Source organism: Aspergillus japonicus (assembly GCF_003184785.1).
Source record: "Aspergillus japonicus CBS 114.51 unplaced genomic scaffold BO86scaffold_59, whole genome shotgun sequence".
Lineage (NCBI taxonomy): Eukaryota > Fungi > Ascomycota > Eurotiomycetes > Eurotiales > Aspergillaceae > Aspergillus > Aspergillus japonicus.
In genome coordinates this window covers 156,925-173,081 of record NW_020291696.1, presented here as the reverse complement: position 1 = coordinate 173,081, position 16,157 = coordinate 156,925, and the positions used below count along the sequence as shown (strand labels likewise).

The 16,157-nt window shown below is 50.4% G+C and overlaps 6 protein-coding genes across 6 annotated transcripts; 4 read left to right on the top strand and 2 right to left on the bottom strand.

The window, feature by feature from the left end:
• Positions 1-20: 20 nt before the first annotated feature.
• On the top strand, positions 21-1,468 carry BO86DRAFT_421687 (terpene synthase family protein; the record flags this gene model as incomplete). The annotated part of the gene is made up of 9 exons (XM_025675294.1): positions 21-52; positions 104-139; positions 226-329; positions 453-647; positions 696-852; positions 900-989; positions 1,046-1,079; positions 1,129-1,349; positions 1,402-1,468. The coding sequence occupies 9 exons, from the start codon at positions 21-23 to the stop codon at positions 1,466-1,468; spliced, it is 936 nt and encodes a 311-aa protein (XP_025524250.1).
• A 1,812-nt stretch (positions 1,469-3,280) lies between these two features.
• BO86DRAFT_458588 (uncharacterized protein) lies at positions 3,281-3,938 on the top strand (the record flags this gene model as incomplete). The annotated part of the gene is made up of 4 exons (XM_025677303.1): positions 3,281-3,379; positions 3,435-3,548; positions 3,639-3,742; positions 3,836-3,938. The coding sequence occupies 4 exons, from the start codon at positions 3,281-3,283 to the stop codon at positions 3,936-3,938; spliced, it is 420 nt and encodes a 139-aa protein (XP_025524249.1).
• Positions 3,939-5,243: 1,305 nt separating this feature from the next.
• BO86DRAFT_391900 (uncharacterized protein) lies at positions 5,244-5,824 on the top strand (the record flags this gene model as incomplete). The annotated part of the gene is made up of 1 exon (XM_025672693.1): positions 5,244-5,824. Exon 1 carries the CDS (start codon positions 5,284-5,286, stop codon positions 5,821-5,823), a length of 540 nt encoding a protein of 179 aa, XP_025524248.1. The 5' UTR covers positions 5,244-5,283.
• A 137-nt stretch (positions 5,825-5,961) lies between these two features.
• Positions 5,962-7,047, top strand: BO86DRAFT_458587 (uncharacterized protein; the record flags this gene model as incomplete). The annotated part of the gene is made up of 3 exons (XM_025677302.1): positions 5,962-6,087; positions 6,376-6,921; positions 6,982-7,047. The coding sequence occupies 3 exons, from the start codon at positions 5,962-5,964 to the stop codon at positions 7,033-7,035; spliced, it is 726 nt and encodes a 241-aa protein (XP_025524247.1). The 3' UTR covers positions 7,036-7,047.
• Positions 7,048-9,284: 2,237 nt separating this feature from the next.
• On the bottom strand, positions 9,285-10,921 carry BO86DRAFT_391899 (DUF4050 domain-containing protein). Its single transcript, XM_025672692.1, has one exon. It carries the CDS (start codon positions 10,707-10,709, stop codon positions 9,462-9,464), a length of 1,248 nt encoding a protein of 415 aa, XP_025524246.1. The 5' UTR covers positions 10,710-10,921; the 3' UTR covers positions 9,285-9,461.
• Positions 10,922-11,158: 237 nt separating this feature from the next.
• BO86DRAFT_391898 (ATP-binding protein) lies at positions 11,159-14,532 on the bottom strand. The gene has a single exon (XM_025672691.1). The coding sequence runs from the start codon at positions 14,198-14,200 to the stop codon at positions 11,351-11,353; it is 2,850 nt and encodes a 949-aa protein (XP_025524245.1). The 5' UTR covers positions 14,201-14,532; the 3' UTR covers positions 11,159-11,350.
• Between the last annotated feature and the right edge of the window lie 1,625 nt (positions 14,533-16,157).

The following is a 16,157-nucleotide window of genomic DNA, read 5'->3' as shown; positions in this document are numbered from 1 at the left end:
TGGCCACATTCCGGCAGAAAATGCGTGGCCTGAAAGCCACAATCCCTGATTTGTATGCTTTGTTTCCCCATTGAAAACCTGTGATTCACCCTGGCTGTGAGAGAGCCCGGCACGAAGTCCTCAACCCGTGGATTGAACGGTAAGTATCAATTTTACTGTGGGCCTATTTCCGACCCAGTAAAGTAACCTCGGCCAAAACAGATGGGTACCAAATCGGGCTTAAAGTCGCAAATTTCAGAGGGCAGACTTTGGAGTCTTTGCTGCTATCATCTGTGCTCGTTCTTTATTCGAAGTCTTATGTACCGAGTTCAAAGCATTTGCATTGGTTGGTTATCTCATCTTTCGCTGGAACGCGGCTAATAGCTTACCACAGTATTTCATTTGGGACGACTGTATGGAAATCTAAGCAATAAAGGCTTCGCAATATCGACTTGCTGATGTCTCGCCTACAGTATTTGACTGTGGCATCCTAGCCAACGATAAGGACAAGGCTCAGGAATACAGAGCACAATCCATACAGTACTTCCACGCCGTTCTCGGTGAGAAAGACGATTTCCCCAATTTGACATGCTTTCCAGAAGAGCTTCAGCATGCCTTGCTTTGCTGGAATGAAGTCGCTGATCACATTCGAAGCGCGCGCTCGAAAGGTCAATCTGCCTCGCGCTCTGACATTCACCAAGCTGACGTGTCTCCAGATACCCTAAAAGTTCTTCTGAGGCAGATCTTATACTATGTTGAGAGTGTCGATACCCTGGATACAGTCTACTCTAGAAACCACGTTCCATCGCCGAAACAATACCTGAGCCGGCGCGAACGCACTGCAGGGGTGTATCCAGTTATAGCCACAATCCCGTGGGTGAAATGTCTATCGACAAGGCTCTCAGCTGACGCACAACTAGCTTCATTTATGGCATCGATGTCTCACAACAGCAACTCGATAGCGAGCTGATGCAGCTGTTATGGAAGCATACATCGCATTTGGTACACATGTCAGTTCACCTATACTAGCCATCTCTCCGACCCATCAAGCTGAGCACTAATGCAGGATCAACGACATGTTTTCCCTGCGCAAAGAGATTGTAGGTCCATTATTCTGTAGCTCCTGAGTCTACTGATTAGATCCCCCAGGCAGACGGGCAGATTGAGAACCTCATCCCGGTATTAATGCTCAACAACGATGTCGACTGCGACACAGCCATGAAATGGGCTATTAAGCTGGTTGAGGAGGCCGCCCAAAGTTTCCACAATATCAAGAGACATTTCCAAAATTCCCATACTGATACCCATGAGATCACTACAGCTTTCTTGGAAGTGTGCAAGAACGTTATCATGGGATTGACTCATTGGAGGTATTATTTCCCTCTGGTGTTTCGGTGAATGGATATTCTCTGACGGGCATAGTTATACTGGGCAACGGCACTTCCACCATTCGGAAATTGTGGATGGAAAGATTATATTTAAAGTGTAATATTGGAAAGGCGGAACTACAGTAGAGTACCAAGACACTTTATGATCGTCTTGTAACAGAAACTGAGCAGTGCCTTGCTTGACTAGCCAGATAAGGCCTGCTGTGCACTCTCAGATAGTCCAACTTGCACAGTGTATGATTCACGACTTGTGCCCACATCGAAAGTCAATCGTTGAACCACAGAAGTCTGCACGTCATCCGAGCACCTCCTGACTTTATTGCAACTTCAATGCGACGTCTAGGCCTCTCGTCCTTCTGATCCTGGAACTGAACTGTGTACTTCAAGCAATTACTCGGACTAGGTCCATTCTACTCTCTACTCACAAGCTTGACAGCACAGCAAGTACATACATACTATGATGGTTCTAACCACACAGTCCATGTCAGTCAGCCCTACCTCCAAATTTAAAGACAAGTACTCACCAGTCATCAGTCTATGCACCCTGTTTGGCATCTTTATAAGCCAGAGTCTCTCTACCGAATACTTTATCGTCTCTATCTCCATCCGCTGAGAAAGTTCCCGGGACCCATTCTCGCTGCAATAACAGACTGGTATCGATTTTATTTCGACACCGTCGCAAACGGACAGTATATATTCCACGTCTACGATCTGAAACCCACTTACAGTACCTTTCCTTCGCCCTCTACTCTATGTTTTGGCCCCCGTCGACTGAGTGAGACACAGATTCCTGGATCATTCGCATCTCGCATAACCACCTCCACATCAACGACCCAGATTTCTATCACGAGTAGGTAGTATGTGTATCCAACAAGTTTCAAGATCAACCAAAGTATTAACCACTCATTAGAGTCTTCAAGCCCGGAACAGCCTTCCACCGCGACCCAGCATTCTACACCAGCCTCCCCTTCTCAAACTCCGTCGCCTCGTTGACTGACTTCCACCACCACAGCCTCCGGCGCAAAAAGCTCAATCCAGCGTTCACCCCGTCTGCAGTCCAATCTTCATTGTCGACTCTGATCAGTAACATTGAGGATATAGGGGAGACCCTGTCGCGGGCCTGCCGGGATGGAAGGCCGCTGAATATTCAGAGGCTATTTGTTTATCTCAGCGTGCGTCCCTCACCCTGAATATCTAGCATGTAATCCAGTGCTCCTTTGGCTAATTGGTAGTTGAACATGATCTCCGACCGGACATTCGGGAGCTCGCTACGTATCTCCCATAATCAAGAGACTTTAGACGACCTCGCGACGACCTTGCACTTCTTGCATAGGCATACACTTCTATGTGGGGGATTGACTCCACGATCAAGCGCGGTAGGGTTGTGACTCATCAGACAATATATTAAACCGTCCAAAGTCTTGTAACTTCCCCCTCCTCGGGAAACTCGTCAACCTCCTCCCCCAGTGGCTCTTTCACTGGATCGTTCCCGGCTACGTACGGATGCGCCAGGTAAATCCTGTCTTCCAGCTCGAGAAAGCCAAGAAGGCACTCCCCCGAGTCCTACGAGGCAGAACCGCTCACACCCGCCGATCCCAAGTACTGCACATCGAACCTGGCAAGCATCCAGAAGGGCCGCGAGCAAGCCCACCCCGACCCCAACTCCGACAAGAGAACACTCTGCGACATTCTACTCGCTGATGGGGCGGAGTCAACCTCAACCGAAGACATCATCGACGAAGCCGTTCTCTTCATGTTCGCCGGTGCAGACACGGCTTCCTATGCGTTGGCCAATGCAGTCTACTATCTGCTGTCCAGCCCCCGGGTACTGCAGACTCTTCAACGTGAACTCCAGAGTGTATATGCTCAAATCCGCGCGCATGACGGGGCCGCGGTGCGGAGGCTGAGATATCATGTGCAGTTCCCTTCCCCTCCTTCTTCTGCTCCCCTCTCAATTCTCTTTTCGCTGGGTGTCGTCTCCACCTCCGCCCATAAGACTCCGTTACCAAAGCGTTAGTAAATGCTAGGTCCGGTATGTAGCTGACACACTGAAACCCAACAACCTAGTCAGCAGTCATCGACGAGACGCTCCGCATCTCCTGCCCCGCCCCTGGAGTTCTACCCCGTATAGTCCCGCAGGGTGGTTGCGTTATCGCAGGACTGGGATTCATTCCCGGCGGAGTGAGTGATCCCAGCATAGCACCTTGCGTCTCAACTTCCCTACCGTCAAATTTACTAATCCCCAAGAAATTAGACAACCGTCTCCACAAGCCACTCGAGCATCAGCCGCAACGCGACCATCTTCCGCAGGATCACGGATCTATCAACCCGAGCGATGGCTCTCCGAAGAAGCCAACGGCTTGGATCATTGGAAGGTACAGTTCAGTAAAGGGCCGTATGCTTGTATTGGGATGAAGTAGGGTTATTCCTTGTTGGAAGAAAGGGGAGAGATGGCTAATTTTGCGCAGGTTAGCGCAGATGGAAATGACGATGGCCCTGGCCTATTTGTTCAACCGGTTCGATTTGGCTCTGTATGAGACTGATGCGGAGAGTTTGAGGGTATCGAACTAGGTTGTTGCGGCGAATAGGGAGCCTGTGAGGGTGAGGGCTCTGAGGGATGCTTGGGGGTAAATTAGTGGTAAGTGGTAGTTGTTAGATGTATATCTGTCTCAGGGGGTTCGTGTGTGTTTGTAAGGGTGTGTGTGCTGTGCTTCGCAGCAGAGGTAGGTATGGCTGCAGACGGTGTAAATCGGAGTTGAATGGAGGGGTGAAGTGAGCTAGAACCGATAACTTGGAAGCTACTACACATCAATTGGCGGTGGGCATTAAACGAACGGCATTTCATCCATCTCTAGTGTAGGTGAATTCGATCTGTTTAAGTATAAAGTGCAGAGATCAAAGGCTTAAATCTATTACTTGATAATCTCTAAGCATATCAGAGGCATAACCTTAGCCTTAAGAATAACGCCTGATAGTCAACTGTCTACTATAGATAGGGACAGGTTAAAGTAACTACATGTAAAGATTAAAGATTAGATGTACGAATTTATATCCTATTTTAAAGTATTGATAGATGCTACCTGGTACTAAATAGGAATCGATATCTCATTATATCTACCTATATGGCGCTAAAACCTGTGTATCAACAACAATCTGGGATATTTTGTGTACTCTAACCAAAAATGAAAAATAGAGGAGGAGAAAAGATAAGAAAGAGAATCAACCTCCTGTATGAAAACAGCTATCAAGGCCTGGTGCTCCCCAAATCCTTCTTGCCCTTATTTCTAGGCTCTATAAAGCAACCCATTGCTTTATTTCCGTTCATTAGTTGCCCAAAATGATATTTTTTGTCATGTGATTTCTGTGATCAATCAGTTGCCTGGCAATTCTGCCCGATTGAAGTGCATATGCTTGAAGGAGGGGTTAGTGACATTCTACTAATCACAAAACAAAAGCATAATCAGACCGCTTTTCGGCGAGCATATAAGTCGAGGGATAATATCAGCAACTTCTGTACTGTATATCCACGCTCTGCGGCTTGTTGCACCATCAATCATGTTTGCTACAGGTATTCTGTGGAAGCCTCTTCACTACAAGCGAATCCCTTATTGCTCGCTTTGTGGTCAGAGGTTTACAACAGATACATCCTTTCGCGCGCGTATGTCGCAGTTCAGATGACCCTCACTCACCTGCTAATGATACTGCAGTTATTGAATCGCAAGACCAGACCGCTGTCTGGACTCCAGCTCTCACTTTTCGAGAAGATGATCGGACGATCGAGTTGCATGATCTTTACATATATGTACACAATTATCCACGCCGAAAGGCAAGATATGCGCCTGCTGTTCATAGTCTTTGCCTGTCTGCTGTAGTAGAGTCACCAAAGAGTACCGTGATTTACGATATAGGTCTCGCGATGATACCTCATATCTGGACTAGCCTACCACAAGAGGCCTACAGAAGTCATGGATTCCTTCAACAATCAATCCACTCATTAGTTCGCGCCTCAGCCAATTCTCAGCATCCGCCCAACGATGATGAATATCTAGAGCTGCTCAAAAGATGCGGGCAACTTCCGCCGGAGCTCATTACAATGATTTGGGACTGCATTTCCCCTGGCAGTGTACGCTCGATTCTGGCCCTCCCGGCTACGAAACATCTCTGGTCCGCCCCTTCTGTCACAAACGGAACTGCGACTCTCTCCTTGAATTGTGACCTCTTTTTATACTACACTCATGTGATGAAGCAGAGATATGTGTGTGGCCTTGGCCAGGGAGACGTAGTGTACGGCCACAAAAGCGAGTGTTCTACAGCCATATCGGTTCCTTCCTCGAAAGCGGCAATGATATTCACAATGGATATTCATGGGCTTTCTCAGCTGGAATTTGTGTCAGAAGTACCAAGCGCCGAACCGAACAAGACAATGTCTAACACTCGGTTCCGTGGAGTCGTTTAACCCCAGACAAAAGAGTTGCGTGTGGATTTCAAGTGGGATGTAGGTGCCTGTTCCCGGCTACTGGAATTTATCAATTTATAAAACTTCAGGTTTTCAAAATATTCGACATCAGCCCTTGCGACAAGTCCATGTTTGGACATGACTTCCTCTGGTCATCTATACTTCCTCCTTTCCGCCCCTCTGCGGATTCATTTTATGATTGGCCGCGGCATGTGGACTTCTCGACCCACGCTCAGCGGCTTATGGAGTATATCCCCTTACAGAGTAAGGAAGGAAAGCTATGCGGACTTACCGCATTTTGCTCGAACGCGGGCATTGTTGGCATTGGAACCCACTTTCTCTCCTGCTCTCCGCATTCATCTCGTGGAGAATCTTCTTTTAGCCACTGGTATGGGCGCCAACAAGGTCACCCTATCCACTTCCGCCTTGGTCGTCAAAAAACCATAAGTTCAGTGTCTGTATTCTGGGAGCGAGATGACTACCTACCCGAACCTTACTTAGCTGTATGCTGTGCCTCTTCGCGCGAAGAAGCTTTTTACTGACATCGGCTAGGTAACCACCAGTAAAGACGAAATATACTTTCTCGGTCCCTACATCGAGCCCAGCAGGACATGTACAAAGAGCCTATTCAATGCAGATCATGGAGATCTTCAAGGTCTCTACTACGACAAGTCGCCAGGCATCACCAGATTCACGAGCTTGGGTAGTATCTACCAGCCGCACAGGCACACCGTTCCACGCCAAGCTATTTCCGCCATCCCGCTGCGTCAACACATGGAAGTGATAGATATCCTTAATCCCCCAAGATTCTTCTCACAAGCACCGTTCAGGCATGTTCGATCCCTTGTGGCTTGTTATCTTGAATCTCGATGTACGGGACTTCTACTCTGCTACCACGACGGCACCGAGCGCATTCTGGGCCAGTGGTACGAAGATACGGATGCGCGACCCAAGTATGAGACATCGGCCTTTCGGGATGGTAGTATCCTGCGATTCTACTTTGCCAACGAAAATGGATATGATCTACTTATCCGGGTTCGGGTTGTGCAGGATGCTGCTCTACAGGCCGATGAAAGATTTTGTGACATGATGGAAGGCGTAAGTTTGAGATAGTCGCCTTCTTATTGATATCTTATCAGCTACGCTGACAACGACTAGGATGAGATTTACTGGCTGTTTACAAACTATGCTGATGTTATATTCGGTGGTTGAGGAGAACGGGTGCATTGTCATTGGGCTAGATCTTCCTTGAAACATACATGGATTGCAACTGCCCAAGTGATGGTAATAATGATGAATTTATCCTTACTTCTAGCAGCTCTTAGCTGTGTGGCGGTAGTTGCAGCTTAGAGACTACTATACTACTTTAATTCAACTATATATATATAATATCAAAGCTATATGTATAAACTTTAGTTTGCTTTATCTGTAGGTATTTATAATCGATCTAAAACTTTATAAGTTATATTTACAGGCATGACTGGAGTTTTTCTATACAGGTAGATACATAGCACACACAGCTTCTTATACTACTTTCTACTACAGCTTTATCAATACATAGAGTATTTTATTATTGCTATAAGCACTGGCTACACAGATAATACATCTTTTAGAACCTAGTATCTACTGTAGTCTGCAGAACCTTCTAAGGTTCTTTTAGTATCCTTTATACTGGTATCACCCCAAATATCCTTACACCCAAGACAGCCCAGATCTTGTCAACGACCTAAGAAATCTGGATTTCCGAATATGCGATTCATTCGGTATACTTTACAACAGGCCTTAGCCAATTCTTAGTGTGTCACAACTCAAAGGACCTTTTTGATTCAGTTTGGAGCTATACTGTGGTATATATGTCTTGATCAATCCTGTTCTGCGCGTAAAATCGCCATATCAGGGCCGTTCAAGTACAGTCACGGGGAAAGAAAATTGACGAAGTCATGTCCGGTCGGCGTTTTGCTTGCAAGAGCATGCGCTGTTGTTTGAACGGGGGATTCCAGGTCTCCGTAACCCAGCTATTCACCACCACCCCCGAAGAATGAATGACCCTAAGACCGCGGGCGCCTCTTACAGTCCAGAAGATACAAACGAATAATTCTTGATTCCTATCTTCATTCGCCCGCACTGCTGAAGACTGGCGTCGTATGCTCGGCACCAACTCATACGTCAATCCTGCAGTTTTGCATCTCACACATCGCCCGAATAGGACATCACTCACCTCAGTTCATCGGCGGCCTGCGATAGACAGTAATAGTGCGCGTCATGCCGGCGACCACTCGCCTTGCTGCAACTTCTATACACTGTGCTCGAGCTCTTGAGATTTGATATTGGGCTTGATCGTGCTTTCATACAATTTCAGCGGACGAGGACCCATTCTACTCGCGGTACCGCTACATACTAAGATAGTTCTACCCGCGCAGTCCGTGGCAGTAACCTTAAAAGTATTACCCCCAAAGCGTATGATAGACCCCTCTCCCTTGGCTGCTACACCAGGCTGGCCTTTCCATCTCCAGCTTTGTATCCACCTTGGCTGGCTCCCACTGCCCTAGCCTCCGACGCGAGAAGGCGCATCCGGCCTGAATAAGTGTAGTATGCTACCTTGTCGCAGGGCTCAGCTTTACGTGATCTGTCCTGTCCTTCGAGAGCTCAAGGTCAAAATGACTGCATGGTTTGAATGCTTAAGTTGCTGTACAGTGCCTAAGTATATCTATGATGGTTATGTTCGATGGTATAGTTATCGAGGGTGAGGGGTTCTGTGGCGCGTTGGAAGATCGATAGAGTTGGAACGCTGCATTGCAGGTGAACTTGAATTGTCGGTTGTAGCATACCTACCACGCACGAGCAATCAGGTCTTTTTCCTGGTTCAGTCGGTTCGAGTACTCCAAACTGCAGAGACGGAGTCTCCGGCTTTGGGAGCATAACCTCTGAGTACAGTGCCGTATCATGGACTCGAGGGTTTGGTGTATACTGATACATAGTCCAATTCCCAGTGCTGGGCAGGTGGTAGGGTAAAGTCAGCATCATCGCAGACAGACTGGACTATATACTACAACGAAGGTCACCCAGCAAAACCCAAGTTTCCATTCCGAAGTAATCATAAATACTGCTCGGCACCATGTAAGAATCCATATATCGAATGATCCGCCTGGGTGGGTCTAAGCCCCGTGCATTGACAACAATCTGGGATATCCATGATTCTGTATGCTCTAACCAGAAGTAGAAATTGAGGCAACAAATAAGAAAAATTCCCTCCTGCATGCATGAGGCTAGGAGATTAAAATGGATCCAACGCATCATCTTACGTCATAACATAAGTATCCATCAGCAACATTAGGAAAGAGAAAAACAGGCAGAGTATCATGATCGAACCATAACCGTACATACGTGACATGTAATCAAGAAGAAAGAGACATCATTATTCAAGAGGAAGGGTAGAGAGTGAAGGTGGTGAGGGGGATGATGCATGCAACAATCCGGGAGCAGTAGAATAGACACAAGGGGAGAATTTGGGGCAATAAGAGAGATCATGATATTGGAGACGAGGATGGCGGCGGTATCGATGCCGCTCCATTCGAGGTTATTCCTGGATGAGTCCAGACGCTGCGATCCAACAGTCTCAGCTTGTGATTGCTCAAATCTCACTGTGCAATATTCGCTCCGGACTCACCGCCAGCTTGCGTTTGGGATTCAGTATTCTGTTGACTGGAAGAGCCTCTCCGGTGAAACGGATGGGGGTGGAACCCCGAGAAATGGAATACCTTGCGGACGGCACTGGCGACGCCGGAGCGGCGTTTCGACTCAGGCGATGAAGGCGCGCGGTCCCCGCCTGCTGCTGCTGCTGCTGCCGCCGTCGTGGTGCTGTCCTCCGGTCGGCGAGGGATGGTCGCGTCGTCCTGTAGAACAATCGAGGTCTGGGTCGGTTTGGGGGGCCATTGGCCGTCGGCCTTCCAGCCTTGGACCATGGCTTTGGTGACGTCGGCGAGGTTGATGGGGACAGTGGGCGTGAGACCCTGGATGACGACTTTGGAGTAGATGGAGGGGTACATGGCTGGCGTAATGGAGGCGCGGATGGGATTGGTCCCCGAGATCAGGGAGGGGACGACGGGTATGAAGGGCTCTTCGAGTGTTCGAAGCGGCTGTTGCGCTTGCGGTTGTTCGGAGGACGAAGTCTCCGTGGTGGCGCTGGAGGTCTCTTTCTGGGGGCCCGGTTCGGTGATGATGGTCTCCGTGGAAGCAGTCGGTTCCTTCTTGTCCTCCGCGACTGTCGATGGCTCAGCCTCCTCGCCGTCCAGCTGCGCCAGGTTCTTCGGCTCTCCAAGGCTAAGGGCAGCTTCCGTCCTGGCGACCAGGTCGCTAGTCGGAGACCTGGGCGGGCTCTGCACGGCCGCGTCCGATGACGATAACGAGGACTCGGTCGCGTGGCCCTCCTCCTGCTGCTGCTGCTGGTGCTTCTTCAGGTTTTTGGAGCGGATCTCGTCCTTGGTGTGGGCGCCCGACCACGCATCTCGTCGCTCAACCCACGCGCGCAAGCCCTCGTTCCAGCGCATCTCCTCCTCCATCTGGCGGCGGCGTTTGCGCCGGCGCTCCGAATCATCGCCCAGCGGTGTCGCGATGGGGCTGGAGATCTCCGACGGCGTGAAGCCCGGCAGCTGCTGGACATCCGCGGGGTTGATTGTCGGGGAGGATTGGGGTTCCAGTTCGGAGCCGGAACTGTCGTATTCGCGCAAGCGCCATTCGAGCACGTCCTGCTCCGGAGTCGGCGGTGATGAGAACGAAGGAATGCCGTATTCGGGGGACAGTTCAAAGACCCAGTCATTTCGCACTGTGTCGCGGACATATTGTTTGGCCTCTCGGATGGCCGCATCGCGGGCCTCGGTGGTTGACATGGTGGGCGAGGTGAGTGCAATGTGACAGGTCGAGCAGAGGGGTAAAAATAGAAGCTGCGGGGAAACAATTGGAAAAAATTCAGGATGACGGCGACAATCCCGAGGAAGATCAAGCCCAGACCAGAAGATTGAAGCCTCTCAAAAGAGATGAGAGAAAATGGCGACAAAATTGACAAGAGAGCAAAGTAGGCTAAAACAAGAGGAATGAAGGAAAGCCCTGCTGGAGAGTTTGGGGGGGGGGGGGGGGGGAGGTTGTTGCAACTGAGGAGGAGCCGAAAAGGTTGGCTGATCCAAAGGCGGCGGCGTTTCGTCGATGTCATTCCGAGGTCGAGCCCCTTCCCCGGCTTACTTCTTCCGGAAGTACAGTACTGCACTTCACTTACATCCACTATACTTTATATTAATGAATAGCTTAGATTCAGACATTTCCACTCATATGTACGAGAAAACAAACATTCTATTCCAGAAAGATAGCAGGTATCTGCAATATTGTTACAGGTTCATGTCGCTAATTAGTGTACAATTGATCGTCATTGCCTGCCTGCCTTTCCATCCCAGTCCACTCCAATCCGAACCCTCCAAAACCAAGTAGTAGAGAGAATAAAAGTCGATCTATACAAGAATACTCATTGCCGCCAAGGTCAGGTCCGGACGCGCGCAGCATCCTCGGCCGCTGCTGATGCGTCCGCACCCACTGGGATAAATCCCCACCCAGGACTCTTCTTCCGCCGTCCTTTGCGATCACCATATTGTTCATCGAACTTCCGGATTGCGGACAAGGACGCCATGTCCTCGCTGATTGATGCACTGATTTCCTCCATCCCCCGCTCGAAGTGCTTCCAGGTCAACGTGCGTCGGGCTGGGTACTGGTAGGGCTTGTCGCCTTGGTGCTGTGCCGCCAGTTCGTTCTCCTCTCGCACACAAGCCAATGCGGCAGCCACTGAAAGATTCTTCAAGTCAGAACCTGAATAGAGCGGAGTACGGCGCGCCAACTCCGCAAGGTCTATTGTGCTGTCGAGCAGCTCGTCTTTCAAATGGATCTTCAAGATGGCCTGGCGATCCTGCTCGGTCGGAAGATCAACCAGAAGGCGGCGGGGAAGACGTCGGAGAACAGCATCATCCAGATCAAAGGGTCGGTTCGTAGCAACCATGATGAAGGCAGAGAGGTCATTCATTCCGTCCCACTCGCGCAGGAACTGGTTGATGAGCTCCCGGTGAGAGGTACGGCTACTAGCACGGGTTCGGGAGCAGAAAATGGCGTCCGCCTCATCAATGAAAACAACACAAGGGCTGAGCTTCTTCGCGAGCGTAAAGATGGCCTTGACGTTCTTCTCACCTTCACCCACGTACATGTCATAAACTTCCGAGCCGCTGACCTCGAGAACGGTGGCACCACTCTCGCGGGCTACAGCCTTGGCCAGGAGTGTCTTACCTGTTCCAGGCGGCCCGTAGAGCAGTAGACCGGGGATCTTGTCCGTAGCCAGAACACCGTAGGTAAACGCCTCGGGACGAATCAAAGACAACGAAGTCAGCGTTTTCAAGGCGTCGATAGTCTCTGGGGGCACATGAACGTCCGAAAACGTAGTCCGGATGCTCTGCGCATCAACAACTCCGTTCAGCAGCTTCTTCTCATATGAGTTGCACGTCTTTCGTAGAGAGCTCAGCAAGCGCTCCCGGTCACCAGCCGCACCTCCTGTGTTGGCTTTGGGCGCCTTTTCTTGCAGCCAGTCCTTCTTGGCGCGCTCGCTCTGCTTTGTCATCTCAATTCCTCTACGAATGTGCTCGAAACCAAGCTGTTCACCAGCCTTGAGAGAGCCGAGTGCCAGCGTGCATACCCAGTGAACTTGGGAGTATGACCAGTACCGCTCTTCCAAGCCACTCTGTTTCACAAGAGACGAGTCCAATGGCCAGGCACGATCACGGAAGATATCGTCCTTGAGTGCGGCGGCTTGTTCATGCAGTCGCGTGCGAAGCATGTCCTGGATGTGGCGGATGTTGATATCTAACGTCCGTTTTCGTTGGTCCTCTGCAAATGTACGCGCTGCCACCTCCGAGCCCATGTCAGGCGTGACGAGCAGCACTTGGGAAAACTGGTCATCAGGAGCGTTCTGCATTAATCGGGAGGAATCTGCCCCGGATGCAGCTTCCTGTGCCATCGTGCCAACAAACAAGACCCGGGATCCGGCCTTGCGCTTTTCTTCAATTGCTTTCCGCAAGATTATTATAAACTTGGCGCCTTCACGAGTATCCTGGATCTCGTCATAGTCCTGGACCTGGACGATGACATCGCGAGCGGCTGGGGTCGCTTCGGGCTCGGAAACTGCCGGTTTTGCGGGCGTGTTGCCATCCGCCTCTTTCAATGCTGGTGGTGCAGGCTTTCTGCTAGAGGGGGAAATGAGTTGGCGGGCAAGCCGAAGTCGTCTACTCTCTGGTTTCGATGCGGCGTTCGCGCCATCCGCTGCCGGGTTGAACAGCTTCAACCTAGACAGTACGTCATGAATCTCTCCAGACGATCCTAAGATAAACCTTTGGCTCACTGCCGGGAGATCGGAGGATGAGTGCAATGGTTGCAGAGTGTCGTCGTCGTTGTCGAACTCGGTCGAATCCACTCCATCCTGCGAAACCTCCGGTATGGTAGGTCGATATACGTCGTAGCCCAGGGATCGAATCGCGTCGGTTTTACCGGTATCTGTCAGATCCTGTTCGCTGCATAACTCTGCGATGTCCTGCGCGTTCAGCGTCACCAGGTCTGCGCCAACCTCCTGAGCCAACCTCTTGACTACCGCGTCCAGAAACAAGATCCCATCTGCACCCGGATACTGCAGGACCAGATGTGACTTCCGAGCTGAGGGTTCTTGGGCGTACCTTGCCGGCGGCAGACGCATACCAGCGCGTGCAGACGCACAAAGCTCCTCCCACATGGCATCCGTCAAGGCGTAGCGGTTCTCCTGTGGCGTCGAGTCGTCTGAGGCCGATGGGCCCTCGCCATCACCACCGTGGCCGAGCTTTTCGACTGAGGACGCTTTCTCCGCGTTGAGATCCGACGATGACCGGATCTGCACTTGTTGTACCGAGACTCCGGCATTTTCGCCCTCCCCATCATGAACGACGATGTTGCGCTGCCGAAACCACTCCGGTACCGTAGTGACGGGAACAGTGAGTTGCGCAGACGTTCTCCGGTTCCTCATCACCCTCCGAAGAGCGGAACCGTAGGGCTTATCAGTCTTGTTTTCATGCTGTTCCGTCGCCGGTTTGGTCTCGGAGGTCTCGCGGTGGGCGAGGTCTGGTTCAGCGTTCAGGGTTGGAATATCACCGGGAACGGTACCTTTCGCCGAGTCGCGAGGGTCCTGCGGGTCAGACGGTGTGGATGAGAGCCACGCTGGCGAGGGATGGAATCGTCGTGGATGGGCGAGGATTGCGGCGGGAAAGCGGCGATGGGCGATAATCCGACAGGGTCGCGCCAGAGACCAAAGGAACCTGCCTTGGAGCATTGGCGAAGACATCCAGGGCGAGCAAGGCCACCAGATTATGAGGTACGGAAGAGAGTGCTAATGCTGCACCAAAGCCTTCGTCTGCATCAGCGGATAGGTTGCGACTACGGAGTAGGAGCCCGAACAAGGACTTTCTACCCTGTCCGCTTCCTGCTGGGGGCGGGCGGAGAACAAACTGGGATCACGTGATAGTGCCGTGATCTGCAATCTCCGCGCTGCAGAAGCAAGCACCTGTAGAAGATTAGCACCGCGCTACCAATGATGGCAGCGGAGCAAGCTAATAATATTACTCCCTACGCTGTATAGATCGACTGTCTGAAGCTTTAGATGGGGCAGTTTCGCAAAGACTCTTCACGAATCACGAGGAAGAATGAATGTGTCCTACAACAATGCTTAATTTATGCTCAAGCAGGCGATGCTGGGAATTAGAAGATTTCCACAGAGAACTGGCTCCCGTAGACCATAGAGCCACAAAGGTGAGACCATCCCCGACTACGAGCTCCCATGAGTATGGTAGGTCTAGCAAGCGGCGAAGCGACGCCGAATCCTAGGGCCTAGACCGGTAGACATGGCGTTATGTAGGCCGATACCAGTATCAAAAGAAAGACATTCTACAAAATAATTACAAAAGACAGGATTGTATAGGGAGCACGTTCGAGTAAGCAAAAATTCTTGGATTTCATTGTATCTGAAGCTATTTTCCGGAACTACGACGTGCATGAAGATGATCGACGACCCGCCGACACCTTAATGTCACTCCGTATGTTCGACGTCATTTCGGAAGGGGTAGAACTGCTATAGCGTACATTAGCCACGGGTTCAACGAACTTCATTAAGCAACGAGTTTTCGTGTGAATCACACAAGCCATGGTGCGAATTGTTTCTCAGACCAAATATACTGGCAAGTAGCAGACCAACCGGGAAAGGGAGGTCCGAACTGTCTCCTCATGGACGATTCAGAGGATAAAGAAGAGAAAAGAGTTTTATCATCTTCGAAACAATTCGCAAGGCGACGAATGGGCAGGGGAGAAAAGGGGGAAAGGGAACTAACCTGCTGCGAGTGGCAGATCTGCGGAGGTGACCTGATCTGTTAGCGACGTTGGATGGTCTGATTGTCAGGACCACGAGAGTAGCGAACATGAGATGAAGGCTGTTCCCCTGCCTGCAAGGGGACAGACTTCAAATCATATACCAGAGAGCATTTTGTCTGTTTAGCTTCTCAGCTTTTCAGCTTCTCAGAGATTTTTCACCCTGGTCGAAAGTGCGTTGAGAAGATGTAAAAAAGAAAGCAGAAAACTATCAAGCGGGCATAAGTAGTAGAAAAAAAAAGCGATGCCCACTGCGGAACAGCATTGATCCGAATGCCACGTGATAGAGACACCTTGCCTGATCGAGGTGTTAGCGTGACTCTGGACGAGGCGCCGACGGCGATTCGCCGATCGGGAGGAAAGAGGAAGAAAAGGCGGAAAAAAGGCCTCATATACCCAGCGAGAAGAGAAATGCGATAGAGAGAGACAGAACGAGAAGAACATTTTAGCTGCGAAAAAATAATACTCTATCATCTCACCCCATGGCCATGCGCTCTGTGTACTCTGACTGAAGTCGACTTCTTTCTTTTTTTGCTCTTTTCGAAATTCTTGACAGACAAATCTCCCACATTTATCGTTGGTCTATACCTCCGTAGTCAAATGGAATAACTCTTGTCGACTGCTGCCAACACGTCCAGTTCTTGCAATCGCGCGGTGCCTGCCTGCCCTGCCGGACCGTCTCTCTTCCCTCTCTCGCCCTCTCTCTCTCTCTCTCTCCCTCTCCCCCCGTCTCTTCCCCCCGTCTCGAATCGCTTTCCTCCCCTCTCATTCTTGTCCTGGTCAGTATCTCCCTCTCTTCCTGTTTTTCTCTTTTCCTCTTTCCATTTCCCTCCCTCGCTCTCTCTTTTTCGCGCGCTCTATCTTCCTAT

Bases quoted from the DNA above. Each gene is read 5' to 3' on its own strand.
- BO86DRAFT_391899 (XM_025672692.1), bottom strand. From the start codon at position 10,709: ATGTCAACCACCGAGGCCCGCGATGCGGCCATCCGAGAGGCCAAACAA.
- BO86DRAFT_391898 (XM_025672691.1), bottom strand. From the start codon at position 14,200: ATGCTCCAAGGCAGGTTCCTTTGGTCTCTGGCGCGACCCTGTCGGATT.